Source organism: Peromyscus leucopus, chromosome 6 (genome assembly GCF_004664715.2).
Source record: "Peromyscus leucopus breed LL Stock chromosome 6, UCI_PerLeu_2.1, whole genome shotgun sequence".
Taxonomy (NCBI): domain Eukaryota; kingdom Metazoa; phylum Chordata; class Mammalia; order Rodentia; family Cricetidae; genus Peromyscus; species Peromyscus leucopus.
In genome coordinates this window covers 38,693,818-38,714,754 of record NC_051068.1, presented here as the reverse complement: position 1 = coordinate 38,714,754, position 20,937 = coordinate 38,693,818, and the positions used below count along the sequence as shown (strand labels likewise).

The following is a 20,937-nucleotide window of genomic DNA, read 5'->3' as shown; positions in this document are numbered from 1 at the left end:
AAGAAATCTCCTGGGTAGACTGGGGATGGGTGGGGATGGAAACATGAGAGATCAAGTTGGGGAATGAGTAGAAGGGGAGAGTACTAAAAGAGATGTCTTGACATGGGGGGCATTTTGGTGCAAAGGAAACTCTCAAATCTACAAAGATGACCCCAGCTAAGACTCCTTGAAAGGTAGTCTGAACTAGCCATATCCTGTAATCAGATTGATGAATACCGCAACTGTCATCAGAAAGCCTTCATTCAGTAACTGATGGTAAAAGATGCAGAGACCCACGGCCAAGCACTGGGCTGAGCTCAGGAAATCCTGCTGAAGAGAGAAAGGAGGAATTGTAGGAGTCAGTGAGGTCAAGGTTATCACAAGAAAAGCTACAGAAACAGGAGCTCACAGAGTCTGGAACAACAGCTAGGAAGCCAACCTAGGCCCTCTTCATATGTGTGACAGATGTGTTGCTTGGTGTTCTTCTTCGACTCCCAACAGTGGGAGCAAAGACCTTTGGCTGGCTTTTGAAAACCTATGCTTCGTACTGGGTTGCCTTGCCCAGCCTTAATCCAAGGGGAGGAACTTAGTCCCACCTCAACTTGATATACCGTGTTTTGTTGACACCCATGGGAGGCCTGCCCCTTTATGAACAGAATCAGTGGAGGAGTGAAAGGGGGGGAAGGAGGAGAGGAAGAAGGGGAAACTGTGGTCCAGATATAAAATAAATTAATAAACTTAAATTTAAAAGATGATTAGAGAATGGGATTATAAATTGGCATACTCTTTATAGAAACCTTTTTGAAAATATGTGACATTCTGATACATAATCCTTGATCCACCCATTCTTACTAATATGTTGAAACAAACACATAAAAGTATATGGATGTATACATTCAGCTTTAATAGCTGGGAAAAATCAAACTACATGTCCATCAATAGCAGCTTAACTAAAATGTGGGGAAGTCATGTGCATTATGATGGTCAATGTATATGTACTATCATAGACTAAAACAAAAATCCAATATATGCTTATGCAAATAAGCATAAATACTTGTACACTGGTATAAATATAGATCAACTTTCACTTCTTGCTATCTACACATTGGTATTTGGAGGGTTTTTTGTAAATAGTTATGTGTGTGATTATAATGTGATGTATATATGTGTGTCCCCATATGAGTGCGGGTTTATGTATACCATGGCATATATGTAGGTATCAGAGGACAACTTCAGGTGTCAGTCATCATTTGCTGTATTGTTTGAGATAGGACCTCTTTTTCAGTGCTGTATATACCAACTTAACTGGCCTGCAAGCTTCTAGGGAATTCTGTTTCCACATCCCCATCTCACTATAGGAGTGCTGGGATTACATACACATACTACTGTGTCTAGCTTTGTTTGGCTAAATTTATGCTTCCATGATTGTGTAGCAAGTACATTACCTACTGAGCCATCTATCTCCTATGTATTTGAGTTTTCAAACATATGCTTTCTTTTATGATGAAAATCCTTGTAACTAAATATCAAGCATTTCAAGTAATACTGGGGCTGTATTCCCTGTTTCTAACTAAGTGAATAGAATCTAACATTGATTTTCATTTCCCAGTAGTTCAGGACTTCTGCTTGTAAACTACAGCTTGTTTGACTTATTATCACTTTTGCTTAGGCTAATATGGAAAGTTTAAAACAATTTCACACAATCTAAGGAAAGCACCTCAGTATATTTCAGAGGAAATGAGAAGTCTCTTCTAGGAATATAGGAATTTCCACTTCAACTTTCATCTCAAATGACAGCAGACACTTCAGCTTTTCAAACCTTCTTTACATGATACATGTTAGCTACCTCAACAGATGTTCTTTCACTCTTAACCTTGATCCAACTGAGAAATCTGAAAGACTAAAAAGGGAGGTAATGGCAGACAATTCCCATGACATGCCTATCTGCCCCAGCTCCTTCCTGACATTTCCTATCTTAAACCCGAGTTTGTAGCAGACAGAACTACAGGTTTGTTCAACTTCATGGATTTTTCTTTTCCCTGTATCAATCGGTGACTCTTGGCACAAGGACTCCATAATGAGGGTAAGCCACTCCAGATTCATCCTGTTGATATCTTGGGGGCAAGGTGCGGCACAAGGCAGGCTCTATACTCAAACTCTAGGGCCAGTGGTGGGTTTGCAGTGGTCTCTATTAACACTATTTTGGGGAACGGCTTAATTTCTGCATTTTAGTTTTTCATCTCTAAAATGAGGTGAGGCTCTATAGATATTATAAGGAGTGTGATAATATAATTACCTATAATTAGCTATTTAGATTTTATTATTTTTTACTCTATTTCCTTAGAACAAACCAGAATTCCAATCTTTAGTTGATTCCCTCTTGGCAGGCTCCTAAATTATGAGAGTTTTCATTGCATGTTTTTTAGTTTTTCCTTCCTGGCTTTCATGTACTAAGCCCACAGCATTCCAATTTTCTTTTTAGTTGACTTAACAATCTTGCATAACATCTCCCACAACAGGCATCATTCTAAGCATGTGGTAGATATCCCTTCATTTTATCCCCTTATCTTTATAAAGAAGACATTGTTGTATATTTACATCATAAAGAGAAGGCAAGCATTTCAGTCTGTGTAACCAACTTCCCAAATGACCAGAAGAGCCACAGGTGTATGAAGACGTGGAGCTAAGTCCTCTAGCTTTCAGATGGTACTTCCACACTGCTCTAGGGAGCAGCTCTCAGATGGACCCTTCAAAAGGGAAAACCTTTTCCAACAGATATTAGCAGCATTGCTGGGAGGATCAGCTAATGTACGGAACAAGGATTTGAAACTCTGATTTAAAAAGAACATATGTTAGGGCCAGGGAGATGGCTCAGCTAGTGAAAACCCACCATAACAATACAGAGTTCAATCCATGGAACCCACACGTTCAAAAGAGAACTGACTCACTAAAGGAACAACAACAACAACAACAACAACAACACACACACACACACACACACACACACACAAATGTGTATTTGACAAACAAAAGAATGTACCTTTGTGACCCTAGAAATGGACATTGCAAATCAGTTCCTCTTTTTAAAGTTTCCCACATTTGGCACTTTGAAATTTGACCAAAATGTGATTTCTAGTTCTCATATTATGAAATTATCCTGTACAGAATTTCCCTTGTTTAAAGTGAAACTTTCCAGACCTTCATTTTTATATTGGATTATAGGCTATGGAAAAATTCAAAATTAGCTATGTTATTAGGCTAAAAAAAATTATACCTTAAAATTGATTTGCTAGGTTTTTATCTTCTTATGAAGCAAAAAATTATATATTTTAAGTTATGGTCCATTACATCAGTGAAATCCTAACACATTTCAGCCAAAGAGAAAACCTTCAAAGTGTGCCACCCATTCCGTAGACTAACCAAAGCTCCCATCCATCACAGCACATTCCATTTTAAAACACTGAAGTGTGGAATCAATGTATTCAAAATCCTAAACCAAGTCATGTAGAATATTCTAGTCAATCAAACGTGTAGACAGTCCAACTCTACAGTAAGCATGCGGCAAGAAATATGAAGTGAAACTTACCATAGATGGCCACACATCCTCCCTAAGATCACCTAATTTCCTCTTTCCCTTCATCTGTCTGGCAGGCAAGAACACTGTCATACTTAGTAACTTTCTCCACACTTTGTGAGATTTAAAGGAAACACTGGACAGACCTTGGCCCAGTACTGATTCATAAAATTTTTTAAGTCTCAAGAATGCAGATGGTCTCCCAAGATGCCTTCTAAAAGTGACATACTGTATTGTCACTCAAATTGGTAGTTCAGGAAATCAAAGCACTGGGTGATTGACGTTTTTAGGGTTTTTTTTGTTTTGTTTTTTGATTTTCTGATATGCTCAGTGCTAGGCCATCTACCCACCTCTCCAACACTCCTATGAAGTAGATGATATCTTCAAACTTGTTACATGAGGAAATGAGATGTACAGCTTTTAAAACATTTGTTTAGATCTAATTCCAAATAATGGACAAGTATAGGGAAAGCGGCTACCACTTCTTAGAAAATGTGGCACATTATGTCCTAGAGATCTGGGGATAAAAGACAACCAGCAATGTCTGCATGTAAAGACATAGAAACTCCCTGCAAGCCCAGCCTGTAGGGTACAGGAGATGAGTGTCTGATTTTCAAATCAAGTCTTATCCTCCCAATTGGTTGCAATTTGGTACTATACTAGTTTCTCCATCAATTAAACTTCTATTATTATAGATGAGGTATTCAAAAAGATCACTGAACATGAACAATAAAACATAATAATAATAAACTTTGGGACTTGAGAAATAACTTAGCAGTTAAAAGCATGTTCCAGGTACCCACTTTGGGTGGCTCACAATCGCCTGTGACTCCAGCTGCAGGCAATCCAATACCTCTGCCCTGTGTGCACTTGCATGGATATGCACCCCCTATACAAATAATTAAAGATAATGAAATATCCCACATGTCAGGAACATGGCTGAGTGACGGCATGTCTGCTGAACCAGTGAAAGCGCTGGGTTCAGTCCTCAGCACACAAAACCAGTAACGACTACTGGCCAATGCTCCAAAGGTCTAAAGATAAAGAGGTTCTAGAAAACTTGGGTATTTTAGAAGCCCACAGTGAAAATGAGGAAGGAAAGCCAGTATAAGAAAGAAGAACCTTTATTTCACAAGCTACTCGTGTGTTGAGCTCATGACTGCCACAATACATACAGCTGAGTATCTTCCCAAACAAAGGTCAGTTTCAATTTTTCTTATGAATGTGCTTGCTATTAAAGGTAGAATGTGGCTAATTTTTTTAAAAAAATCTAAATATAATATTCTATAAACAGAGACTATAAGAATAAGGCACTACATAATATATTACAACCTACCCTGTACTCTTACGTCTTAAACTGGGTGCTGTTATTGCCATGTAATGAGTAGTATTTGTCGTTTGGATTTCACAAGGGCATAAATTGATGGGACTCTTAAATGAAAAGACCCAAAACAAAATATGCGCTCAAAAAGTTCTAGCAAAAAAAATCAGATCTGCTGAATGTGCTAAGTAATGCAGTGTTTTTACAAAAAGCAGTATTTGCCAAGTCACGAGGGCTCTTTGTTTTCCTTTGTTTGTGTGCATGTTTATGTATAACAGCTGATGCTCGGGACGGCTAACACCACTGTGATGCAGGGCTTCAACAAGTCTGAGTGGTGCCCCAGAGACACTCGGATGACACAGCTGGTGTTCCCAGCTCTCTACACTGCAGTCTTCCTGACTGGTCTCCTGCTGAACACCTTGGCCCTCTGGGTGTTCATTCGCATTCCCAGCAATTCTACTTTCATCGTCTACCTCAAAAACACTCTGGTGGCAGACTTGATAATGACCCTAATGCTTCCTTTCAAAATCCTTTCTGATTCTCATCTTGGACCCTGGCAACTCAGAGTTTTCGTATGTTATTTCTCTTCTGTGATCTTTTATGAGACCATGTATATAGGTATCATAATGCTGGGCCTCATCGCCTTTGACAGATTCCTCAAGATCATCAGACCTTTTAGGCAATGTTTTGCAAAAAAACCTGCTTTTGCAAAATTAGTCTCAATTTTCATCTGGTTCGTGATGTTCCTCATCTCCCTGCCAAACATGATCTTGAACAACAAGGAGGCAACACCATCATCTGTGAAGAAGTGTGCATCCTTGAAGAGTCCTCTGGGGCTGGTGTGGCATCAAGTAGTCAGTCATACATGCCAGTTCATCTTCTGGACTGTGTTTCTTCTGATGTTTCTGTTTTATGTGGTGATTACCAAAAAAGTATACAATTCCTATAAAAAGTTTACAAGTAAGGACAGCCAACACAAAAAGGTGGAGATGAAAGTATTTATTGTCATAGCTGTGTTCTTTGTGTGCTTTGCTCCTCTACATTTTGTCAGAATTCCATATACATACAGTCAAACCAATAAGACTGACTGTAGACTAGAAAACCAACTGTTCATTGCTAAAGAAACAGCTCTCTTTTTGGCTACAACTAACATCTGTATGGACCCATTAATCTACATACTCCTATGTAAAAAGTTCACAGAAAGAGTACCGTGTATGAGAGGGAGAAGAATAGCAGCATCGAGCCAAGAGCACCACAGTAGCCATACAGACAACATCATACTAACCTGACAGTGTTCTCCCACATAGTAATTCTACCCATAGCTTCGCTTCTATTTAAGGATGGGACTTGAAAGCTCATTTACTTGGAGACTTCATTTAAGCATTACAGGAAAAGGGGGGAGCAAACATTTTCCTACATTTTATTATCCTAGAATATGGAAAAGATTATATACATTTTAACCACACCGATCTATTTATAAACAGAATGAATTAACAGTAAGAGAATGTTTAAGAAAACAAATGGCCACTAGATGTCATCTATTGAAGAGCATTCACGTATATGGAAAAGATTAATGAGTAATAGGTATGCCTAAAAATCCTCCCTTCTAGTGACCACCCCCCATTCTTTCACACACATAATTCCTAAAACATTATGGTCGCCTTTACAGCCTTCAGAATGCTGATACTTGTGGGCATAAACCAATAAACTTGCACATCTAACGCCTGTGGAGGAAGCCTAAGGCAGGAGCTGAAACAGATGCAGTTTGAGGAACCAAAGTGGGTCAAAATGATCCCAGGAATCCCAAAAGCTTTGTTTTCCCTCAAGTGCAAAGGGCCTCTGCTACATGTCAGCAGTGCACCAGAAAGGCACGTTCTACAGGCAAAGCCAGTATATAGCTATGTGCAGTCTGGGGGAGGGGGGGGGGAGGCGGTGTCACTCAGCAAAACCTTCCTGGGCAACAGAGTCTGCACCCCAGATGGAAAATAATTACTGCTCCCACTATTTGTCTATATACATTGTTGCACATTTTCTTATACTAGTTTGCTGTAATTCGGGACTACATTTCCCAAAGACAGAGTTCTTAAAAAGACAAATATGTTACAAATTTTTGTTATCTCCTGAAATCACCTCTCTCTCTCTCTCTCACTCTACTCTCACTCTCTCTCTCTCTCTCTCTCTCTCTCTCTCTCTCTCTCTCTCTCACACACACACACACACACACACACACACACACACACAAATGGACTGCAGACATCCCAGACAGATATACTAACCTTGGTGCATATAAGCAATGAAAGGGTTGGACTGTGGTTGGTAATAACCACGTGGGAAGATTTTTCAAAGTCTGATTCATTTTATTTAGGTCCATATCCTTTTCTGGATCTCCTTATAGGTTTTAAAAAAGAAATAAAGTCTGCTTTTCTGGAATTGCTACTGAACTTTTCTAGAGAACATGAGGACTCTCCCTCTAGCTGTGCCTGCCAGATGAAGTCTCAGCTGCTCTTCTCCCGTGGCCTTTGAGGCCACAGAGGCCAGAGAACTTCCTTACCTTTATGGAATCATCTGCTAACAGCACTTCCACTCTCGGCCTTTACACTCTGTTTAATATGCCATATTCTGTCCTCACTCCACTGTGCACAGAGCCTTCCCTCTGACTCACCTTATAAGTTCCTATCTATAGGCAAAGCCCAGTTGCTATCACTTACTACTCCATGTAATCTCAAATGCCCAACCTCCCACCACTACCTCAGGCCCAATCACTTCCTCACCCATGTAGCATCATTCCTCAACTCCCACACTGCTTGTGATCATTTCTTTAAACATGCATCTATTGCTTAAATAGACTATGCATATTTTATGGACAAAGAAAGTTCATTGTTCAATTAATAAATGTTAATAAATGTTTGCTAAAATGAAGGTGGCTTTTTTTTGTTTTTCTTTCTTTTTTTTTTTTTTTTTTTTTTTTTTTTTTTTTTTGAGACAAGGTCGTACTATTCTGGTTGTCCTGGAACTCACATAGATCTGCCTGCCTCTGCCTCCCAAGTAAAGTGCTGGGATTAAATGTATGCACCACCATAGTCCAAACAGGTCTTTTTATAATGTACCAGAAGAGTAAAAGGAAAGCCAACTCCCGCTCATTTATCACGAAAAGACTAGGCTTCCGGGGTGGGTAGTACAGCTCAGCAGCAGAACCCTGTTTTGGGATATTTGATCACACTGTGAAACCCAAGACTGTATTAATAAAATCAACCTTGTATCAGGGGGCAGAGCTGGCAACTAGTTGACAGGAATTAGCTATAGAGAGTATGGAAAAAGCCAGGTAGCCAGACAGAGAGATGCACGGGAAAGAGTAGGGAGGGACTTGAGAGTTTTGGGGTCTTTTTGGTTTAGAACGGCTGGAGAGATGCTTCTCTGGCTGGGTCTCCAGCCAAAAAGGAAGGTCACCTGGTTGCTCTCTGAGCTGGCAGGTTTTCACCCCAACATCTGACTCTGGCATCTTTCTTTCTTTCTTTCTTTCTTTCTTTCTTTCTTTCTTTCTTTCTTTCTTTTCTTTTTTCTTTTTTTTCTCTCTCTCTCTCTTCTCTCTCTCTTCTCTCTCTCTTTCTCTCTCTTCTTTGGTTTTTCAAGACAGGGTTCTCTGTGTAGCTTTACGCCTTTCCTGGATCTCTCTCTGTAGCCCAGGCTGGTCTCAAACTCACAGAGATCCACCTGGCTCTGCCTCCTGAGTGCTGGGATTAAAGGCGTGCGCCACCCACCACCCACCACCCACCCTCACCCCCGGCTGACTGCCGCATCTTTATTGGTAAACAGAACAACAGAGATTTGGCAGCAGCAGAGCCAGTGCAGGTGGGACCTTAAATCCCACCAGGCCTCTGACTGAGCTGCTGGGCACTAACTGCATGCAGGGCCACAGGTGGTAGTTTAAGAGTAGATTCAGGTGCAGCCACTAAGATGACAGAAAAACAACAGAGCCCTAGCTCTAACCAGACCCTGGATTTGTTCCCTAGCACTGGGACGCAAAACGAAAGATTTTTAAAGGAAAGCGTAAGTCTTGAGTTCTCTACAGTTGCTCTCCTATAACATGCATGCAGGAGCTGAGGAAGGACATCACCCACCTGGGCTATGAAGGACCATAAATGAAACAAAGAAACTAAAAGGTTCAACACTTGAATTTTAAGACTACTGGCAAAATGCTTTAGTTAGCCACTATTGGGTAAGTCAGACCTGTAACTGAAGGATATTACAAATTCCAAAGCCCTCCTTTAGACTGATTCTTGGTCTCTCAAATAAAACAGAGAAATCATTATTATTAAACATATCACTAAATCCATAGTACTGTTACAAAGCACATAACAGTCACAGGAGACCCTCATACTGTGTGACACATAACTGCATCTGAGCCACGTTGTTAATAATAATCCATATTTGGTAGTACAACCTATATAGTATACCTCTGATGACAATTTCAATCTCTTTGATTAAACTTACAACTTACAATCTCTTTGACTGAATATACATATACAATTTTAAGAAAGGTATTTCCAGACATAATTTCAATAGCAAATCTGTCTTTCACATGTTCAAATACTTCATTCCATTATAAAAGTGAATTGCTTAGTCAAGCATTGTGGTGCATACCTGTATAATATCAACCCACCAGAGTCTCTGTGGGCACCACCAATCAATACTAGCTTTTCCAGGTGGCAAGATCTCAAAACAACAGCAACAGACCATATGTACGATCTGTAGAAGAATGATCTGTAGAAGAAAGCTGCCAAGAACCTAGAGAGGAGGCCTATCTTACTAGGCCTATCTTAAAGTGATGTTCCCCAAGTGAACCTCTAAATTATCGAGGCAAACCCTAACCTCTAGAATACTTGCAGAATGGGATGACAGAACTTGGCCCTAAACAAGTGGAAAAGAGAGAAAAGAAGTAACCGTAGTGCCAGTCCTTGAGAAGCTTGCACTGGGTTGGGGCAGTGTGCGACACTGTACAGTCCTGCCCTTCTCTTCAGCTCCCCCAGATGCCCATGCTTACACCTGCATTAGACCTTTCTTAATAAACTCCAAACCTGCTTTGAAAAAATAGCAACTCTGATTCAGTATGTGAGCTGAACTCACAGGAAAATTGAGGGCTTTTGTCAAAAGCTAAGGTACAATTATTTGCACTGAATAATTAGGGTGAGGCCTCCAAACATCTTCTGTGAGGGGAAATGATGGGAGTGTAATTACCACACAGGGAAACATTCTGGAGAAACCACAGGAAGTTACTCTAATGTGGGGACGGGGGCGGGGCTGAGATGCAGTGAGAATTCTCAGCTCAGCACAGTGAGCAAGATGACAGTGATAAAGTCATTCTATGGAGTGGAGCTCCACAGGTCAGTTTGCACACAATTGTACAGGAGAAATCCCCCAGAACAGAACAGGCCAAGCAGTGTCTACTACTCCAGGAAAAACAAAACGTATTTACAAGATACTAGCTCCCATGAGTGCAGAATTTACAAAGTATCTGAAGGTTCTAGGAACAGACCTGAACACTTTGAACTTCACATGGTAAACCCAACATGTGTAATAAAACTATAGGACACATTTGCTAGAGAGGTCACATGCTTTAGTGGGCATCCCAATCAGATTGCTAGCCACTCCTAGAGGTCCTGACTCGGTGTTTCGGCAAGGCTTAGTGCAAGCCTCCTGGTGATAGAGGAGCGGCTGCCCCAAGTGTTTGTTAAGGCCCACACTTCCCACCGAAACTGACTGACAACCCAGCTCTCACGGGATGCAAATAATCCCACTTCCTATACTCAGGATGCTGAGGCAGGAAATTAAATTTGAGGCCAGCCTGAGCTACATGAAAACAGCTGACTCACTGCACAGCCCTCTTGGAATGAGTGGTTAAGAGCTGGGGTGATCAACTGGAGACAAAGCAGCGTTATTAGTGCAAGAGCAGGGCGACTACAAGGTGAGAGGGCAAGGACTGACTACCTGGGAAGCGTGTGCCCCACTTAAGGGGCATCAGCTATTTAATACTAAATGCCGACAGTGAAGGCAATCCCGCCTGCTAACTGGTAACAGCGGCGGTGGTGGAACCGGGAGCAGTGAAAACAAATGTGAATGCATTACATAATGCTTACCATTAACCAGGCAGGCAGACAAAGCTTTCCACACATTCTATCATTTAGCAGTCCTAGGAAGCCTATTAAATGTTTTCATTATCTTCACTTTAGGGATGACGCTGAGAAACAGAAACACTAGGTAACCTGCATACGGTCACACAGCTCACAAGCAGCATGGCTGAGGACTTCAGTCAGACACTGGCTCTTAAGTCTATCTTAAATGATATAGTCTCAAGAAAAAAAACACAACTTCAATGTGTTAATCTATGTCCTGTATGTTTTGTTTAACTTCCATAGCCACTCCCACACTCCCTGTCTCCCCCAAAACAACATCTCCATGTGTGGGCTACAGGCAGCTCAGGAACTGCTGGCTAATCAGTCCAGACCCATTAGTTAACAAGGACCTCCCATCCCAGGACCTTCCCACCCTACCCCCATGCCGGAATGCCTGTGGTGCCAGCACTGTGCTGCTGGTACTTTAAAAGGATCACTGCTCTGTGCTTGCCTGTGTGTGTGTGTGTGTGTGTGTGTGTGTGTGTGTGTACACACACACGCGCGCACTTGTGTGGGTACACACGAACATGTATGTGGAGGCCTGAGGTTACTGCAGGGCATCTTCCTTGATCACTCCCCACGTTATGTATTAGAGCGGGGTCTTTGCTGAGCCTAGAGCTACCACTCAGGTTACCCTGGCTAACCAGCCCCTGTGCTCTAGGATGACAGGCAGACCACCATGATTATCCAGCTTTTATGTGGGTTCTGGAGATCCAGACCCCTGCTTTCCCTGGAGCCATCTCTCCTGCCCTCTCCTCCCTTTTGTAATTATCACTATATTCTTGTGGATATATATTATAGACACTATATATTTGCCTGTTGGTAAAGGGGAACAAGAACTCGTAAGTGCAAAGAGGACAGACACTGTGCCATGGGTGTGCATCTCCTTGATGACAAACACAGACACAGCTCATACTGACATCCAGACAAGAGGACTCAAGACCAGGACCTCCACTGCTCTGAGCACATAGCCTCTGTGTCCTAGCACGAGAGTGCAAACAGAATTCCTCTGAGGCTGACATCAACCCCACTGGGGAATGGGGAGTCGCCCCCTGGGAAGGAAAGGAGGAGAAGTCTACATGTAAATGAGTTTCAAGACCCTCTGGAAGAAGAAAGGGTCCATCCTGGCACCCTCTGCTAGCTGGGTGTCCCGCCAGCTGAGGTCCTGAGGTAAGCAAAAGCCCCAGATTGGATTCACTTGCTCAGGAGGCTAGTCATCCTGTAGGTGCTGGGCGCAAGGCTGGTCTTGGAAGCTGCACCCAGGTAAGGAATGCAAACCACAATGAGTGGGAGGTGCTGTGTGAGGCATGGCTATCCAACCACAGAAGCTTGGAGATTTGAAAAGAAGACTAATTTCAAATGGAGGAATTGAAGAGAGGCTCAGAGGACGTGAACATTTGAACTACAACTTGAAGGGGAACCAATCTTTTAGGAGAAAATGCTGTGCAGCACACAGGAGGGACCCTCAGAGGGGACACAGCCAAGGGGATCTGACTCCAGCAGTGCATCAATACAGAACGAATGAGGCCTGAAAGAAGCACGGAGCAAGTTCTGGGCATCTGCCCTTCTCCACTGAGCCACTGAGGTCTGAGATGGAGAACCACATCTATGGGGCCGTGTTTCTGGGGAAACTTGGGCATCTTGAAGACTCTCAATTAGACTGAAAGAGCCACTAAGGCTAGGAGGTCATCTTTCATCTGTACAGACAGGAGGAGAGGGAGGGAGCAGGAGAGAGACAATCACATCAGGGAAGCACCACAGAGAATGATAAAAGATGGCCAACTTTTAGCTTTTTCCTCACCCTCCTGTCCTGAAACAGAGTCATGATGAGCTTCAACTCCAGTCAACAGGGCCCCACTTCAGGCTGACCAATCCAGGCTGCTCAGATACAGTCAAAGCCAGCCCTATTACCTCCCCCAACATCCTCTTTTTTGTCAAAGTTGACCAACCCAAAATTAGGGGAAGGGATCTATCTCAGGCCATCCCAACCACTTTAAACTCCCAGCCCTTCAGGGAAAAAATACATTTTGATTCCAGGTCTCTTCTCTGTAAGCTTTGCTCTATATGTATGTGTGCCTGTGTGAGTATGCTTCATTTTAAATAAATTTTGTTATGAAATTTTGTTATAAAATTGTGTATGAAACAACTGCCTTTTATTCTTCAATTAAAAAATTGTCTTTTTCCCTGCCTTTTAATTCTTTAATTGCTAGACAATGCAAACCCCATCCAGACCCCCTAGAAAGCACATGGACTTGAGGCTTTTTCAAGGGTATAAGTTTTGATTATAGAGCCTAAAGTTACTTAGGGTATTCTACGTACAGTATGTTTTGATTAATGTGTATCACATGTTCTCAAAGGGTTAATTACAAGTGCGGTCATTCTCCTCCAACACAAGAGTCAACTGCTGAAGAGGCCCTTAGCCTGGGTGAAGTATTGATTCATGAAGAAAGGAAAATGGCATATTTGGGGTATCTCTAAATTGAATGATCACTGAGGAATCACGCCAGCAAGTCAAGGCAGCAAACACAATTATGTGGACAGAAGCTGAAGACAGGGCCAGACTAATCTGGCCAAGAGCTTTTCTGAGAAAGGAAGAAAAAGAATTAAGATAACCTCAGAGGCCATGTTACATAAGACAGACCAAACAAGGGAAGAGGAACAGAAGATGAATCAGGGTTGGGGTGAGAAGAGTCCAAAGCACTGGAAACCAAGGGACAAGAGAGAAGAAAAAGGAAGTGACAGTTGTAAAAAAAAAAAAAAAAAAAAAAAAGCATACTCTCTGAGGAGGTCAAGGTAACTTAAAAGAGGTGACATGAGTGGTGTTCCAGTTTGAAAATGGGCAATGAGGACACACAAGTTATCTCTTGCCTTCCCAAAAGAAAGAACTCCATTTGAGAAATGCAGACTGACAATGTTCCCCAAGAAATAACAAACAGAGCAAGGACCCTGGTGAAATGGTTTACCCTTGTCAATGGCCTGTCTGTCATGAATGAATATAAGCTCCCATCTTTGCCTATCAGACTATTGAGAATGGATTCCAAGAGATTAGAATTTTTCTCAGGAGTTCCCTGCTGGGAGGAGAAATGGTTGAAGCCTTGATTGCATTAAGCCGTGATTGTTTCCAAGAGAAAGATGTTCAATTTGTCAATGACCTTTCAGGAGACACTTGAAGCAGAAGAAGCAGGAGACCACACCATGCCATGTTACATAGTAAATGTTTCTCTTCCTTCTATTTAAACCCTACTTTTATGTCAAGAATCTTGGAGAAATCCTGGAGATGGACTTGAGAGGGTCAAGAAATCTCTCTGTGCCTCTTCCAAAAGTGTCATATTGAATAAAACTCCATTTTCTGCCTTTCACTATTAATTTGACTCCTTTAATTGGCTTAATGAGGACAGGCAGCAATCCTGGCTTGTTGGGGCACAGGCTATGATCCCTAAGTCCGGCAACAACCTCAGGCAACAGAATCAACCTGGGTCACATAGTAGGTATGTCACTGTCTCAGGCATCCAAGTTACACGAGTCCTGACTCCCTGGCTCTATTATCTGCAGAAGAAGAGGGGAGGAAACATCCATGTTCTGTGAGTCCTGACTCCCCGCTCTATTATCTGCAGAAGAAGAGGGGAGGAAAACTAGAGAGTAAAGAAAGAAAGGGGAGTGTCATAACATCAAGGATGAATAGGATAGGTGTTAAATAAAAGAAGAGCAATAAAGGAGAAAGACGAAGGGAAGACTATGAAAGAGACAAGGAACCCAATTTCAGACTTCAAATACGTATGTAATTATGCTTAAAAAAGTATATATTTCACTCAGCATTCGAACATCTGCTACTCCAGCAATAAAACTCAAACTAACAACATCATATTCTGAGACACAGGAATAGAATGCTGTACCTTTACAAGGTATGTTGTTTGTATATGATTTTACTCAGAAGTATCTCTCTCAAGCAAATTTATCCATATATATCTGAACATCTTTTTTTTAATGTTGAAATTTCTATCAAGAAAGACTGAAAAGAGTGTTCAAAGATTCCCTGGCTCATCACTAAAGGGAAACTGGAGCTTTCTAAAGGCAACCAAAATGCTAAAGGGAAACCGTAACTTCTGAATTGAGAAGTTTCACCTTTTGATCATCTCATATTCCCAAGCATAAAGGCATACCTGCCTCCCCATTTACTTCAGTTGCCATACCTATGCCTTCCAGCAAGAAAAATAAGCAATTGCTCCTGGAATACCAACCATACTGTAAACAACATAATAATTTCCCTGTATACATTATCCCACTTCAGTTAAAGGCATCCTCATGCTTAGGAAAACACGGAGGCTAAAAACCTCACCCAAAGTAAAAGCCCTGGGAAGTAGACACTAGGATCTAAACTGGAGTTCACCTGATCCCAGTTACCAGTCTTGTCACAGTCCAACACTGCCCCTTAAAGCAAGATTCCCACAGCCAGGGATGGACAGGATGCCAAGCCTAGAAGAGAGTTACAGGGAGAGGACAAGAGCAGACTTGGCTATCTCCAGACTCAATCTCCAAAGCTTCCGTCCCCTTTAATCAACCACTGAGAATGACGTTCCCATACCAGACACGGTTAAGGGCTTTATGCAAAGCAGACCTAATAAACACAAATCGTTTCCAGTGACAGATTAAACATAGTAATTCAGGCAGAGGGACCCAAAGATATCAATCTAGGCTAAGGAGTATTAAAGGGTTTGTAATAACTACATTCAGCACAAATGCACAGCTACCAGACGTGAGCTGCAGAATAACCTCATATACGGGAACAAACTAAGATTCTCTGAGGACTTCACTACAATTCTCGTTGTATGTTCTGACTAGATGGAAAAGACAAGGATGCCCAAGACCAATCACTTAGCTGGGCATGGCGAGTCATGCCTGCAGTCCCAGCACTTGGGAGACTAAGGCAGGAGAATTGCCAAAAATTCAAGGCCAGACTGGGGTAGATAGGGGGATTCTACCACAAACAAAGCAACAAACAACCCAAAGGGCCAAGGCCAGTCACCTGAAGCCATGCTTGCCTTTCTTCCTTGCTTGTCTTTGTAAGTGTGTTGTTATTCACAGGACTCTGAGTCCCTTTCCACATCATTTTCCTTGAGAAGGAACCTAATATACTGAAACTACAGATGGGGGAAAGGGGCCTACAACAAAACACTATGCTTCCTAACACGATACAGAGAACACTTTCCCACTTGACACCCAGGCACAGAAACCACGAAGGGAGGAATGAGAAAGTGCTGTGGCACAAGACAACATGCTCAATGTCTCACACAGAAAGAGTTATGGTGAGAATGAAGAGCTCATCTCAGAAATGAGAAAATCTCATCAATAATGTGATCGACTCTACCTTCTCTCCTTGAGTGTCTGTGTCTCTTTAAGAATTTATCATGGAAAAGCCATCCAAATGCCTGCAATGAAACCAGGACCTTCATTTTATAGACACCAAATACAACAGAACTTGAGCAAGTCATCCAAAATCCAGAAGAAAAGGTCAGTTTACGTCTATTGATTTTTTTTTACTTAGTGATCTATAAGCATTTTCACATGACCCATTGGATGAATCCAGCTAAGCAGATGGAGCCAATTTCCCTACACAAAGATTAAAGAAAAGGTAAAAAATGAAGAGATTAAAGAGTATGCGTCTAAAAAAACATAAATCTAAATGTAAGGTATAATGACTGCTTAGCTTCTACAAAAGTTAAGATAATACTGAGGACTGAATTTAATGCAGACAATATTTCCAAATACTGTCTCAGCATTAGTTATCACAACCAGCAGTACTATAACAAAAAGTTTTTAAAGCATATCGTTAGGCCAGTGAGATGGCTCAGTGGCTAAGAGTGCTTGTTGCCAGAGCAGAAGACTTGGAACTCACATGGTGGAAAGAGAGAACTAACTCTATCTAGCAAGGCATCGTCTGACCTGAACATGTGTGTCATGTCATGCAAGAAAGCAAATGCATATATACATAAAAATAAATTAATTAGGAAAAAAATGTGTCTTTGGGGAAATACATGCACAACTGTTAAAGGTGTTAGGTTTGTTACAAAGACTACAACTTTAAACACAGCCTCCCAATAATGTATACAATGACTTATGTGCATGTGTGTAGTCTGTATGTAAAAAGTGTTTAGCAATTTGGAAATTTAGGTGAAATACTGTGGAACCACTCTTTCAACTTGTACAGTTTATTTAACAGACTTAAAAATAGTGTACAGAAGGTCCAGTCAGTAAAGAGCTTGCCTTCCAGCACGATCCTCTGAGTTACATCTCCGGCACCCACATACAAGGGTATGTGTGGTATCTCTGTGCTAGGGAGGCGGCAGCAGCAGGATCTGGGGGCTTGCTGGTTCCAGGTTCACTGAGAGACTCTGCCTCAAAAAGTAGAGTGGCGAACACCCAGTGGAGACCTAGGTTCTACATACTCGTAGCCCCACACCTGCAAACAATGTTAGAAGGCATTAAAGTCACCACCAATGTTAAAATACTGTGGGGAGTTTGAAATGACTCAGCAATAAAGTCCCTTTTCACCAAACCTGATGACACGAGTTTTAGTCCTGGAAGCCACAAGGTAGAAGGACAGAAATGACTCCCATCATTTGTACTCTGACCTTCACACCACCACCTACAAGTAATAAAGTAAATATAATTTAAAAAGACTTTTTAATGTTCTGTTTTTTAATCATTGAGAGGACGTACACACACGCCCCTGCCTATAGTAAAAGTGAATTTGCTGAAAGAGCTACGTGGCATGTTACCAGATGATCTTCTAATGAAGCAATAAGGTAATTATTGTGCTGAAGTCTCCTGGGGCTTTATGAAATGTAAGGCTTGCTATAAAAATGAAAAGAAAAACACTGAAAACTTGCACAGGTTTACCGTTCAGTGCCGTGAACAGTAACAAAGGTATGAGCTAGCAGCTCGCTGCTCTCTCCATCAAAGCCTATTCAATTCCTTCGGGTCTGAACGTGTATGATTTCCTTTTTTCAATGTTAGGAAAGACTAGCTTTAACAGGTCCTAACTTGAGAGTAGAGTATACAACACTTTTAAGATTAATGCATGAAGACTAGCTCATGTTAACTTTTTCATTACCAGGCTTAATTTCCATCACCAGCCAAGAAGTGTGGAAATACTGTCCCCAAACAAGGGGTCTGTTTATGTATTAAGAAAGGAGGCCTATTCTACCCCAAGGCCACAATGAGATGGAATACGGCCTGTTCCTCCTCAACGGTCAACACACAGACACATGCTTCAGCACCCATTTAAAACTCCAGGGTCCTTATGGGGGAGGATCTACTGTTACTGAACTTGTGGTCTCAGTCTGTACTCCAAGAAGCCAAGTTCAGCCTCCTGTCCTTGAGAAGCTAAATAAAACAGCCAAATTAATAGTCTTTAAAAAAGGCAAGCAAAAACAGAAAAGGGAGGTGCATAAGCGTGTGTGTGTGTGTGTGTGTGTGTGTGTGTGTGTGTGTGTGTGTGTGTGTGTGTGATTTGTTAGTTCAAATGAGACAAAATTAACCCAGGTAGTAAATGTGTTTAAATTTGAGGCAGGCAATAGAACTTTTTATTCTTGTAACAGAAGCTTGCCAAATACATGTCCCAAAACAATGCCTACTATTATTTCATGAAAAAAGCTGAAAAGTGGGGTGAAAACCCCCAAACCTGCAGAGTGATCAATGCTCACATTGTAAAGGGGCTGAAGGAGATATGCCCCCTTTGAAGTAAAGCTTTTAAAATTTAGCAGTTAGCTGTGTTGGTAATAAGATTTCAAATCATGAACAGCACATTACTTACTATTTCAATCACACTGAGAGATGGTGTGCTGGCTAGTCTCATGTCAACTTGACACACAAACTAGAGTTATCTCAAAGGAGTGAACCTCAATTGAGAAAATACCTCTATAAGATCCAGCTGTAAGGCATTTTTTAAATTAGTGATAGATGGGGGAGGGTCCAGCCCATTCTGGGTAATGCCAACCCTAGGAAGGTGGTCCTGGTTTCTATAAGAAAGCAATCTGCCAGGAGGTAGTAGCAAATACCTTTAATCCCAGCACTGGAGAGGCAGAGGCAGGAGGATTTCTATGAGTTTGAGGCCATCCTAGTCTACAGAATGAGTTCCAGAACAGCCAGAGCTGTTACACAGAGAAACCCTCTCTTGAAAAACAAAAACAAAAGATGAAGAAGAGGAGGAGCAGGAAGTGAAAGAAAGGCTGAGCAAGCCAGTAAGCAGCAGCCCTCCATGGACTCTGCATCAGCTCCGCCTCCAGGTTCCTGCCCTGTCCTGACTTCCTTCAATAGTGAACAGTAACATGGAAATGTAAGCTAAATAAGCCCTTTCCTCCCCAACTTGCTTTTTGGTCATGGTGTTTTGTTGCAGCAATAGAAACCCTAACTAAGACAGATTGCACAGATTTATTTAAAAAAGAACCAGTGTCCCCAAACAAGGCCTACATGGTACAACTCTCCTAGATAAAAACTAGATTTAATTGTCATAGGCAAAATCTACAGAGAAATATGACTAGTTTGCAGAGGCTTGTCTAAGTGAGGGGCTGCTTTTAAATCCAGAAAATTCTTATCTAAGATAAAGCCATTATTAAGTTGGTTAATTTTTCCTTGGACCCCCTTCCTAGGACTAGCTATGACACACTGCAACACCCCACCTTAAACAGAAGGGAAATGTCAAGCTGTGCTGGTCTTTTCAGTCTCTTTAGGAAATTCAGTAATTTAACACATTCAGTTTCCTGTAAAACACAGAAGGAAAACCTACTGACACAGCGTATTTTCTTAAAGCACATCTAAGTGAAATGCAGCTTTAAATCTCTAACACAGTTACCAACTTCTAAATGTTTCTACATGGTATTTTTATTTTTCTTCATCTATGATAATAGATTTTTGATTCACTGGTTAATTTTTCTCATGCAGTTGTACCACATTTATTTATTTGGGGAGTATCTGGGAGCAGGGGAGTATGTGTCATAGTTTGCATGTGGAGGTCAGCATGCACCTTGCAAGAGTCAGTCAGTCTCTTCTCTTCTCCCCCTATATGGGTCCTGAGGATCAAACTCAGGTCATTAGGCTTGGCACTAAATGTCTTCACTCACCCAAGGAGCTTTCTTGACAGTCATCATTTGGCAAAATCTTTATTCATTTGTTTAAACATTAGATATAACGAAAATTAAATGATTTGTTGTTGCTTGGTTGTTTGAGACAAGTTCTATATAACCCTGGCTGTCCTGGAACTATATAGACCAGGCTTGCCCAGAACTCACAGAGATCCACCTGCCTCTGCCTCCTGAGTGCTGGGATTAAATGTGTGCACCACCATGCCTAGTTAACACTGAAGTTTTTATTTGAAAGTTTTGAAATCATTCGGAAATCAAATTTTAATTTGATAATATAAATGTGTCATTATGGAACGGTTTTTAGAAAGAATAAAGTAAGTCAAGTAAGGTGGTGAGTACTTGTAATCCTAACACACAGGAGAATCATGAGTTCGAAGCCAAGCTGAGCTTCATAAGAAGTTTAAGGTCAACTGTAACAAATGGACATCTTATCTAAAAAGTAAACCAATGATAAAAAGTATACAAAACTCATATTTAAAAATTTATTTATTTTTCTATTTATAGATTTTTGAAGACAGGGTTTCACCATGTATCCCTGGCTGTTTGGAACTCACTATGTAGACGAGGCTGGCCTCAAAATCAAGAGATACATCTGTCTCTCACTCCAGAATGCTGTGATGAAAGGCATATGCCATCATACCCAGTCCACAAAAAATAATTATAAGGGATTATCTTTTGTGAAAGAATTACATTCAAGACAGTCAGGAGACCTGTCCTCTAAGCCTACTTTTAAATATTTTGAATAGTTGTATT

The 20,937-nt window shown here is 41.3% G+C and overlaps 2 protein-coding genes across 13 annotated transcripts in view; one reads left to right on the top strand and one right to left on the bottom strand.

The window, feature by feature from the left end:
- Med12l (mediator complex subunit 12L) overlaps window positions 1-20,937 on the bottom strand; it is a 344,347-nt gene that overhangs the window by 91,296 nt on the left and 232,114 nt on the right. The window lies entirely within an intron of this gene.
- On the top strand, window positions 4,372-7,733 carry P2ry13 (purinergic receptor P2Y13). The gene is made up of 2 exons (XM_028882191.2): window positions 4,372-4,752; window positions 5,153-7,733. The coding sequence occupies exon 2, from the start codon at window positions 5,156-5,158 to the stop codon at window positions 6,161-6,163; it is 1,008 nt and encodes a 335-aa protein (XP_028738024.1). The 5' UTR covers window positions 4,372-4,752; window positions 5,153-5,155; the 3' UTR covers window positions 6,164-7,733.

What these genes read in the sequence shown, in the direction of transcription:
- P2ry13 (XM_028882191.2), top strand. Translation starts at nt 5,156, where the DNA reads ATGCTCGGGACGGCTAACACCACTGTGATGCAGGGCTTCAACAAGTCT.